The sequence below is a fragment of the Hippoglossus stenolepis genome, chromosome 18, assembly GCF_022539355.2.
Source record: "Hippoglossus stenolepis isolate QCI-W04-F060 chromosome 18, HSTE1.2, whole genome shotgun sequence".
Classification (NCBI taxonomy): Eukaryota; Metazoa; Chordata; class Actinopteri; order Pleuronectiformes; family Pleuronectidae; genus Hippoglossus; species Hippoglossus stenolepis.
In genome coordinates, this window is record NC_061500.1 from 2,793,761 (window position 1) to 2,813,420 (window position 19,660).

At 44.3% G+C, this 19,660-nt stretch overlaps 1 protein-coding gene across 1 annotated transcript in view; it reads left to right on the top strand.

Annotated features, from left to right (window-relative positions):
* Positions 1-19,660, top strand: part of si:ch211-196i2.1 (collagen alpha-1(I) chain) — a 72,236-nt gene that overhangs the window by 35,411 nt on the left and 17,165 nt on the right. Inside the window, exons 7-29 of the mRNA XM_035184531.2 lie at positions 8,236-8,853; positions 11,232-11,276; positions 11,602-11,721; positions 12,359-12,397; positions 12,495-12,548; positions 12,641-12,694; positions 13,864-13,971; positions 14,077-14,130; positions 14,364-14,417; positions 14,676-14,720; positions 14,902-14,955; positions 15,467-15,511; positions 15,619-15,672; positions 15,929-15,973; positions 16,060-16,113; positions 16,198-16,242; positions 16,797-16,850; positions 17,451-17,495; positions 17,576-17,629; positions 17,978-18,085; positions 18,328-18,381; positions 18,847-18,900; positions 19,422-19,466. Coding sequence (XP_035040422.2) covers positions 8,236-8,853; positions 11,232-11,276; positions 11,602-11,721; positions 12,359-12,397; positions 12,495-12,548; positions 12,641-12,694; positions 13,864-13,971; positions 14,077-14,130; positions 14,364-14,417; positions 14,676-14,720; positions 14,902-14,955; positions 15,467-15,511; positions 15,619-15,672; positions 15,929-15,973; positions 16,060-16,113; positions 16,198-16,242; positions 16,797-16,850; positions 17,451-17,495; positions 17,576-17,629; positions 17,978-18,085; positions 18,328-18,381; positions 18,847-18,900; positions 19,422-19,466 — 1,902 coding nt within the window. The remainder of the gene's footprint in view (positions 1-8,235; positions 8,854-11,231; positions 11,277-11,601; positions 11,722-12,358; positions 12,398-12,494; positions 12,549-12,640; positions 12,695-13,863; positions 13,972-14,076; positions 14,131-14,363; positions 14,418-14,675; positions 14,721-14,901; positions 14,956-15,466; positions 15,512-15,618; positions 15,673-15,928; positions 15,974-16,059; positions 16,114-16,197; positions 16,243-16,796; positions 16,851-17,450; positions 17,496-17,575; positions 17,630-17,977; positions 18,086-18,327; positions 18,382-18,846; positions 18,901-19,421; positions 19,467-19,660) is intronic.

A 19,660-nucleotide genomic window follows, 5' to 3' on the forward strand; every position in this document is an offset into this window, starting at 1 on the left:
TGTCGGATTTAGTGCACGTGAAAGGTCAAAGGCGACGGAATGTGAAGGTACATGCACACGCACTGATTTTCCCTTTTCTTCTGATTGTTTTGCAGTGACTGTGTGTGTGTGTTTGTGTGTGTGTGTGTGTGTGTGTGATCATTGGACACAACGTGAAGGTGCTTTTGTTGATTTTGCTTTAAGTGCACGGTTCCACCTGCTGTCAGGTCAGTCAGTTGTTTTTTATCCTTTAGATGGATGTGATATTATTTTGCTTGTTTCTTTCTTTCTTATGAACAGTCATTCAAATGTGTTCTGTTCCTGTCACGAATCAGATGAGTTTGAATCTCCCCACAGAGCTTGAGATAAGACGTCTTGTAGATGAGAGTTCATCTCAGTTACTTTCTGCCCTGACTCCACCGAGCCCGAGAGAAAATTAGCCCGAGCTCGAGTCAAACCCAACAGGAATCGTGCTTTTAGTGCCAGAACCGAGGCGGATGTTTCAATATCGCTTCAAAATATTTGATAGAACCCAGCCTCCCCCCCCCCTCATTGATCCAAGACCAGCATCCACTCTGTTGGAAATAACTGATTATTGTGTATTGTTATAATAATGTCTAGCTGCATGTTTAATTGCAGCAGTCTGGCGTCGTGCAGAGAGTAACGATGCATCTGCACTCGGCTAATTGACGTTATTACCTCCGCAAAGGAGGTTGTGTTTTCACTGGGCTTTGTTTGTTTGTTAGTTTGCAGGATTAAGCAAAACTCAAGGGAAGGATTCTGTAAAGGTCAGGGTAAAACACCCAGGAACGTTTTTCTTTAATCATTTTTCAATGGTTTTCCCATTTCCCCAAGGCTGATATCTTGATTGAACTTATTCTTTCACTCTCTCTGCTCTTACTTTATTAGCACTTTTCTGTCGTCAGTCTTTGTCCTGAATTTGTACGGATGACGGTGGACGACCAACGACCACATCAGACAGCTGCAGCCCTCTGTGGTGGTTTGACAGTTGACTTTGTGGGTTCTGTGGTGAGCTAGTGTCAAAAATAACACGCCTGCATAGGCAGCTTCGAGTGGACGTTAGCTGCAGTTTGAGAAATGTAAAGGGCTCACCCCCTCCTACATGGTCCATGATCTTATTATACATCCCAGGACCACCACTGGCGATTCGGTGGACGCTTTGATCCCGACCATTTCTATCATGGGTGGTCCTGCTGGGAATACAATCCCCGACCGTGAGTGTTAATACCACACTCAACCTCCTCAGCCTCAGAACAACACTGAGCCACAACAGAGGGTCACACAGTCGCTCACGTGCACATGAAACACACACATTTAAATGCACACACATGCATTGTCGTGATTGTCTTACTTTGTCTGCATCTCCTCAGACAGTGCAGGCTTTGTTGGAATTCAAAGGGTGAAACCACGCACACAGACACACGCAGACACACACACACACACACTGAGCACTATGACCCCACTCCCTGTTTGTTTAAACACTCTGCAGCAGGCTACTGTTGCTGTTTTCTTTGTGTTAGTTTCAGATTTCTAATCTAACGATGACGCTCTTTCGATTGTTATCACAGTGGGATCGAGCTCCGCCACCTTCTTCTTTCTCAAACCATCAGACTTTTGCCATCGTGCATTTTCCAGGCCAATTTGCCTACTGGTGCTTGCAAGACCCAGCCGGTCTGAGAACGTCTGCATACCTGTGTCTTGGCTAGATTTACGGACCTTGCCATTTGATTATCCCTTTGTAGGAGCAAGTGTTCATTGGTGTGTGTGTGTGTGTGTGTGTGTGTGTGAGTGTGTTAATGATAGAGCTCTGGCCTCCAGCGCGTGTGACAGGCAGCGAGACCTTCACACATTTATCATGGCTCATAACAGAGGAGACTTGTGCTGATTGGACACAGTAGTTCGTAATAAACAGGAATCTAGTCCAGGTGTGCCCCTGTCAACATCTGCCCTAATTTACTGTGTTTTCCCACAAATACAGAACGTGTTGACGGCTGCGGAGACGTTCAGGCACCATCCTCGTGTTCTCTTAGCGTCGTGGCACGATGCTCGTAGATTTTAAGTGTTAAGTGTTTAACAAATGTACCCAAACATCGTCCTCACACTTTTCAAAACACCCTCAGTTGCCGTAACGTGCAGCGATACTGTAACTGTGAGAAGAACGAAAGACAATGTGACAGTGTGTGATGGATTCGAACGTTTCAAGTCCCGGCAGGTTGGACCGGTGACTGACTCCAGGGTTGGAAAAACACACTGAAACACTATCAGCTAATGTATTCAATGCAATTAGATATAATGGAATTGAAGTGGCAGAGGTAATGATCACACGCTAGATGAACTGTCACTCGCAGAACTTCAGACTCTGGGGGATAAAGTCGGTTTTCAGTCCTATTTAATGCTCATGTTGAACTTTACTCGGCAGAAAGACTGAGAAGCCATCAAATGTGTTGTTTAACCTTGAAACTTTGTCCCATGTCCCTCCAGAATTTAACTATTCAGTCTTTTCAGCAGCTGATCGGAACATAAACGAAAACAGTTTATATGACTTATACGTACTTACCATTGTTGTGAACGCGATATCTCAAGAACACATCGAGGGAATTTCTTCAAATTTGCTGCAAACATTAATTAAGGCCTCAAGAATGACCTGTTTAAATTTTGGTGGTGAAAGGTCAAGGTCATTGGCCTCACAAAACATGTTTTTGGGCCTCTCCAATCGGATAGCTCAAGACCACCTCGAGGGAATGGCTTTAACTTTTATTTAGTTGTCTCTTGGACTCAAAGACGAACTGATTAGATTTCAGTTGTCAAAGGTAAAAGTCACGATGACCTTATATGAACCTGCACTGGTTGGCACTGTGTGGTATTTGTACTTGTTATTTGTACAACAACTGAAGCAGTGAGGTCCAACACTGATGCTGAACGTTAAGAATCCCAGTTGGTCTTCATCCCATAACTGATGGATGAGGTAGAGGTCAGGGCCGCTGTGCAGGTCAGACACAAACTGGAAAAACTCTTTTCTTTAAGGACCTCGCTTTGGTTCTAGGTTGTTAAGGGACCTCGCTTTGTGTGTGTGGGGGGGGGAATCATTGTTGGAATGAGAGAGGGGGGAAACGACCTTGGACCAAATACATGCAGAAGTAAGTTATCATGACAATAAAGAAACAGTTTTATTTTTACATTATATGTTGGATTTTTTATGGCTTGAGGACAAAAAAACCTTGAATTCAAGTCAGAACAGAAAATCCCACGTTATCGTCTGACAGGAACATTAAGGGATCCTGTAAAACGGTCCTGTCTGTTCATCAGCCTGCAGACATGAACACTGAGGGAGTGATCCACTTGATATCCTGACTGTCATACCTTCACCTATAGATGGGGGTGGGACACACACACACACACACACACACAGACACACACACACACACACACACACTTTGAATAGACACAGTGTCCCTGCTTGCTTGAGCCTGCTGCCACTGAGCCTTTAGAAAGACGGTGAGTGCAGCATTGTCTCGGCTCCACGATACAAAGGCTTAAGGAGATTATTCGTTCTGTTTGACGAGTTAACGACTCCGATTTACGCTCGGCAGCACCTGCTCTGTAGATTGTCTTTGGGGCTGTTGTATTTTAAACCTGATGATCTCTTGAGCCCTCGGTTGTAGCGTCACCGAGGCGAAGACATTGGCCCCTGACACTGATCTGAACCCTGACATCGTGGAACGGGACATCGCAGAAAAGACGTCGACGGCGTCCTGTTGACACGGAGAAGAATCTTGGCCACAAGATATTAAAAAGTAGAATAAACGGCACAAAGAACTTCGACTGTTTTGAGAACAAAGGGAGGGTTTTTCCACTTGTTGGTATATTGAACGGTTAAATGTCGTAATTCCTACAACCGCTGACCACTGTTGGTTTTTAGCAAACATTACAAAAACAGGAGTAAATACTTAAATCTGTTGGGACCTATTTTCTGAGGTGGATTTAGACATATTTGATGATCTAGTGAATATTTACAGCGACGCATGTGTTTCTACGTAACGTTCTCACTGATGTGGCTTTTAGTAGTTTTTTGGAAAACAACGACCATTTGGTTTTTCTTATTTTCATGAGATTCACAGATAAAAGGAATTACATAGAATATTGTTTACCACACAGACATAAATTTAACTTTACAGGGACACACTGTGCCGAGGGAGGGGGCTCGTCCTGCCCTTGTTTGTTCCTACGTTAAATAATAATGTAAACCACAGAATTTGGACAAACAGTATTGCTGTAGCTTAACTCGTCCATTTCAGTCCCTGACAAAACAAAAATCTGAGACACCAACCTTTGCTTTGATATCTTATCATGAGGTACAGTATGGAGTCTGTGTTCCTGCTCCTGACTGACGTGTCATGCTGCTCCAGCGGAGTGTGGCCTGTGCTGGCGCTCGGGGGGGATATCTCACAGACTGGAGGGGAGATAAACCGGGGGCACGGTGTTGACCAGAGCAGATCCAGTGTCAGCTTATCAACCAGGCCGGCTGCATGACTGTGGCAGAAAGAGAAAGGCCCTTTGTTTTCAGCTGGGGCTCCGTCTTTGGTCTCTTGCCTATCTCATTCCTGCACCAGCCCTCATTACAACCCAGCCAGCCGCCGACCAGGGGCCGGGTTTCGCTGTAAATACAGTATTTAAGACTCTGCTATTCTAGAATTTCACATTCGATGTAAGAAAGCCAGGTTCAGCTGATTATTCCTGGGCTGTGTTTGGGCATGTCAGGCTCTCTGATAATACAATCAGACCATGCTCAATTGAGCTTCGCTTCAACAAATGCCTGTAACCAAACAGGAAACCTGAGATCCCCTCTGTGATACTAATGCATGAAATGTGAATGACATCATTTCACTCTCTATATTTGATACACTTCACTGACTCCAGATCTCTGCGCTTGTCCAAGGGCGACGTTTGTTTAGTCCTGCAGGACTCGTGAATCTGTGCCTCCGAGAATTCAGGCTGTTCTGGGGCCAACGTGAGTCTGAATTCGTCCTGAACAGCTGCACGAGACAGAATCATACAAAGTGGGTTCATAAACCATCAACAGTGTTTGTCTCGACTTGGGTTTTTATGACAACTGAAGCTACCACAGGTTCTCTGTCACGTTTGGAAGGGGAGGGTGAGGTGAGAGGTGTTCAGCTGCAACATGCAACTTCACCACTAGATGTCACTAAATTCTACACACTGAACCTTTAAAGTGACTATAACTATAACTTTCCTGGGCTCGACTTTCCGATGAGTTTGTGATGTGTAAAAGAGGAATATCAGTCAGTTGCACTCTTCTTACAGGAGATCCAACCCGTTCCAAAGTTACATAGAGCTAGAACAGACCTTCAGGGTGAGGAGATCATCTCCTTATTCACAGTCACTGAACCATCAGACCTGGTTTAATGAAGCTGCTGTTTAAAGGTGAAACATTTGCATGGTGTTGCTTTAACCAAAGTGTTTGACCGACTGACACACAGACGATCGAGGTCGTCCCTGGAGCCGACCTGCATGTGGAGCTTCAGCGGAGAAGAAATATGACATTTTTGTCAAAAGGAAAAAAGCAGAATTTGCTTCCCTCTCCTCCCCCTGTCCCCCCTCCCCCTGTCCCCCCCCTGTCCTCCCCCTGTCCTCCTGCTCTCCATATGCCTCTCAGCTCCACTTTACTGCTTTCCATTTCAGCCCATTAGGGTCATCAAACACAATTTACAGCCCTTTGGTCCCTTCCCCTGAAAGGCCTCTCTCTGCGCCACCGTTCCCTGAGGTCCAACATCTGATGTGCTCCTGTGTGTGTGTGTGTGTGTGTGTGTGTGTGTGTGTGTGTGTGTGTGTGTGTGTGTGTGTGCGCCTCTATCCTTGTGAGGACCAGTTTGAGTTATAGACCTTACGGAGTCAGGAGCGTGAGGACATTTTTCTTCAAAGAGCAGTTAGACGGTTGAGACTTGTTCTTGAGGTTCACGTTAGAATCAGGTTGAGGGTTGACTTCCCACTGTGGTGATTCAGGGTTATGCATTAAATCATCGAGTGTCCTCACAGAGGTAGATGTTCAAGTGTTTGAGGGGGGGCGGGGCTGTAACGCAATATGACGATCAGGGAAAGAAATGCTGGGGTCGCAGTGTTTTTTTGCGTGTTGTTAATTTCGTTGTTAATTTTCCTGTCACCCCTGGAAACCACAAAACTTTTAACTGCTCTGTGTTTGGAAAGATTGTTTAGTGCCTGAAACCTCATGGGTGTCAATAATAATAAATTCACATTTTATCAGCTGATGTTGTTTTACAGCGAGGACAATTATAAAATAGTTTTACCATTAGTCAGTTTTATTGCCATGACAAACTTTGACTGAAGCTGTCCACTTGTCTCTAGTCCAATTTGGACGAGACATTGAAGTAAACTAAAGCAAAGATGAGTCCACGATGAAGAAGAGTCTCTTTCGAGCACTTTATCAGAAAGGCAGATTCAGTCACAGATGGTTGAGAAGGTTGAGTGGGTCGATGGGTCAATTCCCAGCTCCTCCAGGGTGCATGTCCAATTTTGTCCACATGTTTTGACAAGACATTGAACCCCAACTTGCCCCTGACGGCTGTGCATGCAATGTGAGGATGGGATGTCTGGTAGAAGAAACGCTGCAGGAATGTGAACTGTGATGTAAGACCTATTCGTGGTGGACAACGCATCTCCACTTCCTCCCACTCTGCGAAAATATCGAGGGACACCGACTGAAGCCGAGGTATCAAGTCAATGTTTTTAGTTCCCTGTACTTTGACTTTTTAGTTTCGTCCATGTCCCGTCCGCTAACAGGGAGGAGGTCAAGTCGTCCATCTTTACACACAGTCAATGTGAAGTGGTGACGACTGAGTACTCTGAGCATTATCACTGGTTGTTGACGTTAAATTGTCAGATGAGGAAAGAAGACAGAGGACCTCAATTTCAGATATTATTAGTAAAACATTTCATTGAAGAGAACTTTATTGACGTTGTCTACAGCAAAACATCACCCCCTCGAGCGTGGACGTAATAGAAGTTCTCACTCATTTTTGTTGCAATAAGAAGCTCAATACAAACCACTGAAATGTTAATTAGAGACAGAACATCGAAGTGTTTTGGAAACAAATGAGACAAAGTCGGTTGTGGTGCAGTTCTTTTCCGATGACAGACGGATCAGGGGTAACTGTCTCGAAGAGCTGAGAGACTAATCGACTTGACGGCAGATGAAATGAGGCCAGATGTCAGTGAGCAGTCGATGATACTTTTCAAGAAGAAGGAAGAGGATCTGCAGCAGTGTGTTTTTTTCCCCGTAGGGTTTGAGGCTGCTGCAGGAGACAAGTTCGGGCATTTATGTGTAAAGTGTTTTAATAGAACAATAAATGTTGTTGTTTTTGGATGTTAGTGTGTGAGTGGGTAATGCATCTTGTGTCCCCAGCCTGAGTAATGTCTTTGCATCCGATTCTTTCTTCCTTTTTCCTCTTCTGATTTTTGCAGTGCTCGTTCTAAACCTTCCTGTTTGGATCGGGCTGTTTGTTTGGCCTGTGGTTTCTGAAAATGTGAAAGTGACCTGCAGTGATTGAGCCGTGGCTGCGGGACTCATCAGTCCACAGACCCTGAAGCCACGGCTGCTGCACAAAGAGATGTTCACGTGTTTATTCAAAGTTCGAAGTGAAGCTGGACTCAGTCCACAAGACCCTGAACTGGAGAATCTGTTGTGTTTGCCTTTGTCGTGAATGACAACATCACTTTCGTTGATGAGTCCCAGCCGCCGCTGCTACAGAACGCTGGTTGCCTGTTTATTCAAATTTGATCAACTTTAAACGTATATCGCATGACAGAATTGCACCAAATTCGACTCTGCACTTCTTTAGGCCCTTAACAACGCACATGCCAAGTGTGAAACCTATATGATGACCGGTTGTAGAGAAATGCGAGTCACATACAGACAGATTTCTGGAAATATTAAAAAAATTTGGCACAAAGTGGATTCTGTCAATCCAGTCCTTTTCATCCATTATACAATGTCCCTGTTGTGGTTTTAAAATTACAATCTGATATAATTAGATCTTTAATCTTTATTGTTGCTCAAACAACAGAACACAGATCCTCATGATTCATCCAGCTGTTGACATCACAACATCACAACATGACACAAACCAGAAACACTCTGCGCTAACGTCTCAAAGATTATATCCTTGAATCAGCTCCAACTCCTGTTTTCTGTCTCAACAGAATGCGTTCCTGCGCCGAGCCGCTTCTCGAGGAGATGGGACGATGCTTTCAGGACCCGATCGAAAAGGCTCGATAGTTCGCGGGGACGTCTTCGTGGTGGACGAGGACACCGACCTGTTGGATCCCATCTTCCAAAATGGTGAATATGCCAACCCCCTGTGGAAGCCCTCCGGGAACGGAGGAAACCAGAAGGGGAAGCCTGAAATATCTTCTAAACATTTAGAGGAGAACATCACTACAGAGAAGAAGAAAGATTCAAGCGGGAGGACTTCTTCACTGTTCCCCGGGAAACCCTCCGATGACATCATCGACCTGGGCCCCGGAAACACGCCCAAGAAGCCTTCATATCCGAGAACATCCACAGATGATCAGGGCAGGACTGTCTCACCTACAGCTCAGGTGATCTCCTCTGACCCATCTGCAAAGGGCGTAGATGAAAAGACGGGATCCATCACCACGCAGAGCACCACGCACTCTGATGTCAAACATGAAGACAGGGAGAACCCCGGCACTGTGACCATTGTGTCCATAGACGGCGACCTGGTGCGGAGCTCGGATGGAAAAATGTACCGGCTGCAGAGAGGGGGTGTCGGCCGAATGGGTCCACCGGGGGCAGAGGTGAGTTGTCTTGTGATGCTCTATTTGCTTTAATGCTGCTCTTTGAATCCAAAGGACTTGAGGTTCAACTCGTTGAGTCAAAGATCGGATCATTTGCAACATCAACAACAAAAAGGCAGACATACTTTGCTCTGTTGAGTTCTTGTCTGCAGCGCTATTTGCTTTGTGCACTTACCAAAACGTGTTTACCATCCTTGCCAACAGTCAGACGTCATAGTTTCCACTGCAGCTGTGAACGAACCCGTCAGTGGCACTTCTCTCACACGCGAGAACTTTATCTCCACAATCAGTTGGCCTTGCTAGATGTATTCTTATTGTCGTATGTCTTCCTCAGGGCACAGTGCCTACACAGTTTTGTCCACAAACCTTGTTCAGTCATCAGTCTCATCTAACCGGGAAACCAAAATTCACCCATACATGATGCTGATGCTCGTCCAGTAGCCATGACATCCTCCGTCACCTGGTTTTAACATGAGCAGTTCACATAAACACACAACGGCTTTGATTTAACTGCATCTGTTGATTGAAATTAGGGCAATTAATACTTCAAAAAGTAACTGTGACAGTAAAACTGTATTTTACACCAATCTGTGACTCACGTGCATTGATTCGCACAGATGTCAGATCACTTGTCAACTACAAGTGACAGAGAGGAAGACGCCCTCTTTAGGTTACACTGATTTAAGCTGTAAAAATTTGAAATTAGTTACTGCATATATTTTTCTTTCCAGTTTTTAAGACCTTGATACAGCGAAGGCCGAGGCTTGCCCCGCTGCTTCATCTGTAGACTTGATGTATTATATCGGAGATGAAGTGGGATCAAACCTCGCATGAAGAAAGTGTGACGTCTGTTTATGCTTTACAGCTTACAAGAGCTGTTCTGCATCGGCCGCCATCTGAGTCTGATCAGTGGGGGGGCGGGGGGGGGCTGCGCCGCTCAAACACATGTGGATCTGTCTTTGATGCCTCGATCTGAGCCCTCAGAGAACCGCACGGTTAACGAGTCTGAGCGGTTTGTCGTAGCGTCTCTCAGCTGACCGTATTAACCTCTCGCTGCCAACTTGTCTGATTGGTGTTAATTAGTAAAACCATCTTTAAAAGATACCCAATCAGAAGCTTTACCTGGTGTAAGAGGTGGGTCGTGGCAGGAACCGCGGGGCAGACGGAACCAGAACCAGGCTGCACATCTGGCCCCGTCTGGGCCCGTCTCTGGAGTCACGCTGCCATAAAAACGCACAGGATCACTCAGCACGATTACAAGTGATTGGATCCAGCTGCAGGGAACATGAAGGAAGACGTCCTGTTGGCTCCTCTCTCCTCGTGTACAACATCTCAGCTCTTGCTCCACTTGCTTGTTGGAGTCTGCACAAGCCTGCAGCCTTGATCCTCAACAAGTGTGTTGATATGATTAAAGACTCTTATTTACAAAACAATATTTCTAAGTCTTGGCCTCCGAAAATACATCTTTCTCACTGGCTGGCAGGTTTATTCAAATTGTAAAAGAAAACATCTCAAATCCTTGTGAAAGCTGTTTAACTGCAGAACGATCCCTCTGCTTAACTTCACCCCCGAGGTTTGGATGAAATATCTCTTCCCTGGAAATTCTAAAAATACCTTTACAATGCAGATCTGGGTTAGTCAGTATGTTTTCTTTATTAATTCATCTACTGTATATTTATAGATTTATACATTTAGCAGTAACTACTGAATCGCTACAGTCAATCCACGAAATCCTGCACTCTGCTCAGACGTCTCCAGATGTCGGGTTGCACCAACATGTCAAGATCTGGACCTGAATCCATCAACAACACGACTAAAATCCCAAATCCAGCTGAACAAAGTGGTTTAGGGCTTTAGATCCTCTTCAGTGTTGCATTCCACCAGAGTAACCATCACTAAACACGAAGAAGCCTTCAAACAAACTTTGCAAAATGGATTTTGACTTGAGCATAACATCCGTACCCTTTCCTCTGATTAGTGGTTAATCAGCTTGTTTCCTGATCTAGAGAATAATGGACTCATCAGATGATGTAACATTGTTTTCTCTTTTTATGATACTCGTTCATTTTGTTGTAATTAGAATAAAAGGAGTTGTTTAAAAGCTCCAAACACATAAACACAAGACATCTTTTTAACGTCCATGCCTTAACGACACCACTCAGGAAGAGGGGAACTTCCCGAGGAGCACAGTAATTATCTCCTAGTGTTGCCTCCAGTACTTAAAACATAAGGTCAACTGTGCTTAATTAAATGTCAAATTTGTTGAACCTAAATTCTAACTTCTTTAAGTAGTTGATAAATTATGATTTCTGTCTGGAAGATGCTGTTTCCACGTTGTATGTCGGAGCAGTTTTATTGCAGTTTCCATGTTTCCACAGGGTTGTCCTGGTGAACCTGGCGTCCGGGGGTTTAAAGGTGATAAGGTAAAATAATCTTTTACGACATAACAGCCTGTGATGATGTGTTAGGTTCGCCCCCCCCTGAGTCGTGCGGTGCTGTTCGGTGCACCTGAAACAGCATCCAGGGCCATATCGTGTTTTAAAGCCCAGTTTCACCTCAGACATGTTCATACCTACACCTATAAACTCCTGCCTCCATTAATTATCTGCGCATATTATTTACACTGAAGCTTAAACGCTGCAGCAAATCACGTTTATGATGTGATGTTGAAATGCTGTGCCACAATGCTAAGTATCGGAAATGTAAATTGATTTGTCATGAACTTACCACTTGTTTTTCACATCACAGGGTAAAATGGGCCCCGAAGGCCGATCTGGGAAAAGGGGGGAGTCCGGGCGTCCTGGTGCGGCAGGTTTACCGAGCCTCTACCTGTGGAAGAATACGGCCGAGGAATGGGCTGCGTTCCAGGTAAGATGCTGACCACAGTATATTCTGTATCTTCTTGATCTATTGTTGTCCTGATCTATTTCTTTGTGTTACTCACAACTTTAAATGAGAAATGCTGCAGACGTTCACGTTCCCCTCAGGAGGATTTGTAAAAGAAATTAAAATCGAGGTTTCACGGTTAATCAAACGTCTATTTTTGCTTCTTTTTAAATCCTGCGAATCCACCACAGTTCCCAGCGTCCCTTTCATCATCTTAACCAGTAGACGTGAAGATGACCTCTCCTTGCTCTTTCTCTATGTAATTCATCGTCAGTCCCTCGAAAGACACACTGGACATCACATGTTCTTTGAGGTGAAGCCGTCTTTTCTCCACATCCATAAGATCCACAGACTCCCAGTCGAACCTTTGACCTGCAGTTCCCGTGTGAGCCCGTGATGTCGAACAGATGAGGCCAGAGACGACGGAGGGGAAACGTCTGCGAGTAGTTTGCGACGGCAGTTTGTTACTGTCTGTGTGCTCTCAGGTTTACGTGGACGCACCTTTAATCATTTCTATTGTCCCACAGTTCAATACGTTTATATAGTTATATATTTCCCAGACTGTTTGTGAAGTTATTGAAGTTCATGGGTTAATCCTGTGTTTCCGTTCTTCCTGCAGCAAACCAACTTCTACCAGTTACTCCGCTCCGGTTGGCCTGTAAGTCCACAGTGACCATTAACAGTCTTTGATGGGATTGAGTTGTTTTGTTTAGTCCTGTTCACCTGAGGCCGGTTTCTTCTTTGTGACCTTGCAGAGTGAGGAAGGTCCTGCAGGACCCCCTGGAGAGATGGGCAAACCTGGCATACCGGTAAGAGATGGGATCCGTACACACAGTTTGGATTGTTTTTAATAAATAAGTCTGTATTGGTTCATGGAATATTTGTGTTTGTCGTTTTCCAGGGGCCTTCTGGGGAAGCTGGGGGGCGCGGACAAGGAGGGATGCCAGGAGAGATGGTAAACATGAATGTTATCAATCAATTCAATGTGCAGACAATTCCTGCTGCTTCTTGAGTCTTGGGTTTGTCTGGACGACCTCCTCCAGCAAGAGTCCTGGTGGTTCCAAACCTCTCCCATGGCTCATTGAGGCCGCTGTGCTCCTGGGAAAACTCAAAGACTCAGAGATGGTTTTATATTCCTGCTCTGATCTATGGTTCACCACAGAGACTTACTGCTCCGGTCTCCAGAGACTGGCTGTTTTTTTTTCTCCTGACATGCAGAGTGAATTGTGGGACCTTATATTCACTCAACTATGTCCACTCTATTCAATTTGCCACAGACGGACTCCGGTCGAGTTCTAGAAACATCTCAGGGATAGTTAAAGCAAACTGGACGTGTCTGAACACAGTGTGAGGCTCCACAGCAAGAGTCTGAACGCGTCTGACAATAACAGATTTCAGTTTTTGATAAATGTGCAGAAATTTCTTTTTACAAAGGCAAACATTTGAATACAAATGAAACATGTGTAAAAAGCGAAGGGGTCTGAATGTCTCTCCTCTGTTTTATATCATCGACAACATGTGGAGGTGTCACCTTCGACTCTGGGAAACTGTAGTTCTTCTGGGTTTTGTGATATTTCATGAATCATGAATCACTTATGAAAACAACAGGCAGTTATGTGTAAATATATAAATGCGATGCACTGGAAAAAGATTCATTGCCCAAAGTGAAAGTATCCTGGTTAAATATTGGTTTAAAGTAAACCCTCGTTCATCATGCCAGTCTGTGAGCGTAGAGAACTGCATCCATCATCCTCAGCAGTTTAAAATACGTCTGTGCGGCACCAGCACAGGTGTTTTATCCATCCAGTGTGAATCTGGACAAGTTTTCCACCTGTTGTCAGGCAGAGTTATTACCGACCACCGTCTCCTCGACAGCGTATTGTTATTCAGCTGATCCCGTGTCCGTGTGATGAACGGCTCGGCAGAGCGGAGCCGAGCGTCGGTGTCGTCTCGGAACAGATTTATCATTTAGAATCCAACTCCACCAGTGTGAGCTTCACTGCAGCTGTGGTTCCACTCGCTGTGTTTCTACTTTATTTGATTCCATATATTTTTTATGAGCCTTATAAAGAAGCAGAAGTGTTAAAAGTTGATTTAACTCGGATGATTCCTGTTGCCTGACAGGGCGAGCAGGGAGCCAGGGGCCCTCCCGGACGAGTCGGGGCCCCGGGGAGAGACGGTACAAATGGGGACGATGGTCAGCCGGGGTCACACGGTGCTCCCGGATCATCGGTGTGTACACTCTGTCCAGGAACGTGAACACATGTGTGTTTTACAGCTGGTAAATCATCTGTGTCTGTTCTCACGTGTTTCCATCTTGTCTGTGATTGTCATCAGGGGCCCTGGGGACACAGAGGAGAGCGAGGGACCAAAGGGGAAAAAGGTGATGAGGTGAGTCATAAAACAGCACCGATACTTTTGTACAGAACAAAGGTCAGAAGCATTTTAGCTTTTGATTTACTGTTTGGGAAATTATTCACTTGTGAGACCAAAAAACGACCTGCAAACACAATTTCTGTCATATTTTAACCATTTATCATATCTTTTAAACCATATTTTTCATTTTCATTTCAGTTTAAAAGGTTTAAATTGGTTTAATATCTTTTATTTCTATTCTTCTCCAGGGTCTGGTTGGCTTCAAGGGTCCAAGAGGGGAAACAGGTGACCCCGGTGAGAAGGTACTGTGATAAATCTATTTATCATCCATCCTTTACATTAGATTTCAGATTTTTACCTCTGTTATTAAAGGAGACATATTCTGCTAATGTTCGGGTTGATTATTCTAATTTGTGTTATTACTTTAATAGGTTTTCATGCTCCAATGTTCAGAAAACACTTATTATGATAAAACTCTCGAGGAAAGAGAAGCTGAAAAGCTTCACACGTCTCCTTTAAAACAGTTCATCGGTGACCACATGTGTTTTGTCTTTGTCCAGGGTTCCACTGGTTTACCTGGACGAACTGGTCTTGTTGGGCCTCCAGTGAGTGTCCCTCCCTTTTACTCCTCTTTTTACATATAAAGTGTATTGTTAAACAGTAAAATAATAATGATATTATTACATTTTCTTTAAATCCCAATCGGTCAGACTCTATTTTTTCATGTATTTGAATCTTCCATTTTATTTCAGTTGACCTTAAGTACATATTTAATCTCCTCTGCAGGGGCCTCACGGGATCCGAGGTGGCTCCGGGCCAGAGGGGCCCTGTGGCCCTGACGTGAGTGATGTTCTCTCCGACTGTAGCTCTATAGGAAACCAGGCATGACACTTAGAATGGGTTTTCCCTGTGGAAGTTTCCCCTCGAACAGGAAAGTGTTCTCAGACTTTCGGACCCCACCGTCTTGTTATGTATGTGCAGTGTATGTCTGTATATCTTATTTCCTCAGAAGACTTGTTTTAAAGCCAATGTCAAGAAACATGAGAATTCACAATTTAATATTCTCAAACCGCAACGTCATCATTTGGCCTCTGAGGATGTTGATTTTGCAGCGTTTGGGTAAATGTGTTCGACATCCACCGGCCCGCAGCTCAAACCAATCCCAGCATGCTTTGGGGCATTTCGGGGTATTATTTTCAGTGAAGGCCAGATTAGAGAATTAGTTTTTTACAGAATGACTATTTATATTTTTGGAGAACAAGTTAATGATGCAGTTTTGTTCGTTGTGAGAGATTCTGAGCTGTAAATTGACTTTATCATTAATCCAGTTATATGTTCTCGATGTCACTAGGGGGAGAGCGGACTGGACGGCCTCTCAGGTCCACCGGGGCCAACGGTAAGAACATAGAGGGATTAGGTGATGGAATATATCTCTGTTTGTGCCAATTATTAATATGCATATGTGTGTGTGTGTGTGTGTGTGTGTGTGTGTGTGTGTCTCAGGGGGCACCAGGCATCACAGGACGCGTTGGCGCTCAAGGAGTTAATGGCTCAAGGGTAAGATTATAAAAGATTATTAAAATAATTATTGAAAATTGCTCATCACGGGTTTCCAGGCCCAAGGTGATAATGTCTGCAGATCACATTTGTGTCATAAGATGGAAACTTAGACATTATGATGAATAACAGTTGGATGGATGATTAAAAACTGACAGGTACGGTATGATTATGAACTTTGGGCACCAGGTCTATTGATCTTAATCAAAAATGTTAACCTTAAATTCTGGCTGACCTATCTTATCTATTCTTTCAGGGGGACCTGGGACCTGCTGGCACTGCTGGACACAAAGGCCCCCAGGTAAACACTTAGTTTGATTAATATTATGATGCAGGTATTTAGTGTTTATGGTTTAAAATACATTAGTTTGTTTTTCCTCCCATCAGGGGCCTCCGGGTTTAGAGGGACAGATCGGACCTCCTGGACTCAGAGGGCTCCAAGTGAGTAGAGTTCAAGTCAAGACGTCTTCAGAGCAGTTTTACTTCATTAGATCCGTGATCAGTAAAATAAAAAACTCTTCACAGGGACACTTGGGACTGACGGGAGCTGCCGGCCCTAAAGGAGAGAACGTAAGTCTCTTTTTATTGTTGTTGTTTGGTTCCGGACAGATGTGTTTTACTCACTTAATGGTTGAGATTAGTTTTAAATGCAGCGTTTATTGGGCTCGTCTGTTTGTCTGAGTCAATGTTCTTACCTTAATTACATAAATGTCGTTAATGGTTGATAAAACTTGATTGGGTTGTTAGTGGGGGGGGGGGGTCTAATTCTACATAAAACGTAATGTGCATGACGAGGAGCTCACGATAGAATGTAGAGGCTGAGGTGTTGAATCATAGACTGTAGATAAAGATGGACATTGGACATACGTGATAACCTGAAATGACAGAAACCATCTTTGAGAAACATTTCTTCAAGGTGTAACTTTGACTTTTAGTTTTGTCCCATCTGCAAACACGGAGGAGACACAGGATTTATGACATGTACTGCAGCCGGCCACCAGGGGGCAATGGAGAGGCTTTAGCTTTGGGAGCTGTCACGTCGTCCATCTTTAAACGGCCTCTGTTCTGAATGTCTAAGAGCAGATTGTTCAGTGTCTTATCACCGGTGTTTGTTTTCACATCAGGGGCCTGTGGGGCCGATGGGTGAACGGGGGGATCCCGGCTTCGAGGGGCCGATGGTGAGTGACACATGAACATATTCACCAGGGTGTGACGTCATCACATTCACACGCAGGTCACATAAGGAAAGTTTCTCTTGATATCTGAAGCTTAGAGGTTCAATCTGAATTATATATTCAAATAAGGACTAAAACCGTACGATAATTTGTGTTATTACTTCAAACAGATTGTGTTTGTTGATTATTGTAACTTAGAATAAGACCTGACGTTATTTGAAGGTGATTTAATACACGTGTGCAGAACATATTCAAGGTTTTCACCCACTTCTTTTGAAACTGCAGGAGCAGAACAGATGTATATTATAATGTTACAAGTCGTTATGACTTTAAGGTTCTTTTAAAATGACCTCATAGCTTTTTGCTGCGTCTCACAGTTACACACAGTGTATCCTCAGTGAGCTGGTAGACAGTGTGCTGCCATCTACTGGCTGTGGGCTGTCAGTGGATCACGACACGACGCTGTCACTCACTGTGTCTCTTATTCAATCTCCTCTCTCTTCAAGTTGATTCACTTAACTTAACTTAAGTAAGCTGCTTATAAATCAGCTAATTGTCCCTTTATTATTTCATCCTTCATGATTTCTGTACATTTATCTCCAGGGCGCTCCGGGGCAACAAGGTCTTATGGGTTTTCTCGGACTAACGGTAGGTGCTCAGCGTGCGATTCACGAACTTATTTAAATATCTGGGTGCATCTTCTTTTGAGCATTTTCTCTCGTTCACAGGGCAACAGGGGACCAGACGGGGACACGGGGGACGCTGGACCTAAAGGAGACAAAGTAGGAGGCAGCAGTTTTCTGTCTGATAAGATAAGAGGAGATGGAAATGTGTTGTGTTGTAGCAGCAAAGTAAACATACGATACAAACACAAGGAAATACTGAAATAAAAACTAGATAACACATTATCCACATAAGACATGATGGAGAGAATAATTGAATGAACTTGAATACACTTATTCACTCTCTTACAACATGCAGCTTATTAGCTTAGCTTAGCATAAAGACTGGGAACAGGTGGAAACCGTTAGCCGGGAGCACCTCCAACTCTAACGATGTCTCTAACTATTCATTAAAATCTCATGTACGATTTCCAAACATGCCTTTAAAAGTCTCTGCTTCCCTCTCAGGGTTTTCAGGGGGCAGAAGGCATTATGGGCCCCCAGGGAGAGAGGGGCCCCACCGGCTTCCCGGGTTTCCAGGGGACGAAGGGCGAGCCGGGCTCCAGAGGCACCGAGGTACCGTTTAACAGCCCCGTTAACTGTATTGATTCTCTGCTTGTTTTCAGATAACTCAGCACCGTGTTTCACATTTAAACTGGCAGCAAATAAAGTATAATCAACCCACCGTGGAGACTCTCTGTTTTTTATATACGCACGGTGATATTGCATTACACGCTCGCTTAACGACGCAGACGAGGGGTCGTGTGGTGAAAGAAAAACAAGATAAGCTTGGATTGATTTTATATTCCTTCATTCAGGGCACAAATGGAGAAACTGGCCCTCAGGGGAAACAAGGCAGCCGCGGGTTAAAGGTCAGTGATGATTTATGGCTCCGAACACAGTGAAATGTCACATGACTTCATGTGTTGATCCCAAACATCAGATTTTACTGTGTAACATTAGAGCTTCCTGTGACCTAATACATACAAATATGAGGGAACGCTGAATGGAGAGAGAAAGAACGTGAATTTAACCCATGCAGGTCTCTACATGTGGTCATTGCACACGGACGTTAAGGGTTTTAAATTTAAAATCTCAGTAGTAAAGTATTTTTCTTGCAGCATGAGAGTCTAGGGAACATAGCCCTTGAGCAGCAGGTCCCTGGTTCGACTACGTTTAATTTCCGCTCTCTTCCTGTTTAAATGTCAATCCTTCACTATCTCTGTAGATTAGAGACAGAATTTCCAAGAGAATGCACTTAAAATGCATCTGGAAATCTTTTCTGGACAATCTGGATGTTGATGCTATCAGACATTAATATGTGAATCTCCTTGAAGGGGACCAGAGGACCAGATGGACGTAACGGGAAACCAGGACCCAGAGGGAACAAGGTAGGACACATCACACAGGGCCAATCACGGGCTGTACGTAAAGATGGACGACATGACGGCTCCCTTAAAATGAAGTGTCTCGATCGCCCCCTGGTGGCTGGCTGCAGATTAGTTCATGCACCCCGTCTCCTCCATGTTAGCAAATGGGACATGGACCAAATTCTAAAAGTCAAAGTACATTTCAAGCTTGTGTTTTGACGCCCATCCCTCGATCGTGACTTCTCAGACTCTGGCTCCTATCCGGGATATTTTCACTTCATTTTGTCGATGCGTCGTCCATCTTTATTTACAGTTTATGGATTATACCAAATGCAGGAGAAGAGGGTGCAACATGATAAGAAATTGAAAGAGTACAAGTCTATTATTATATAGAGTCCATGGAAAACAAGTATCAACATGGATGAAACAACTTTAAAACATTTTATTAAAGAGAAACCAGTTGATAAATCACTGCACCTGCAGTTTAAGGTGTTTTGTTCGTTAGTGCTAATGTTGTCGTCTCTTTGTCTTTTCTCCTCCAGGGTCCGATTGGACAGAGGGGTCACACTGGTCAACCAGGCCCATCGGTAAACTTTTCCCACCAAGCCTGGCAGAAATGATTCCTAATGATATTGTGGTATTAAGGTGCACTTCTGCTCAGCGTTAGAATCGTGTACAGAAACAGACGCAGTCTTCTGTCCATACTCTGCGTTCATTCCCTCCTGTATTTGTGCACGACTTCTGACCACAGGACACGAGGAAGAAATTTCACCTGTTTGTG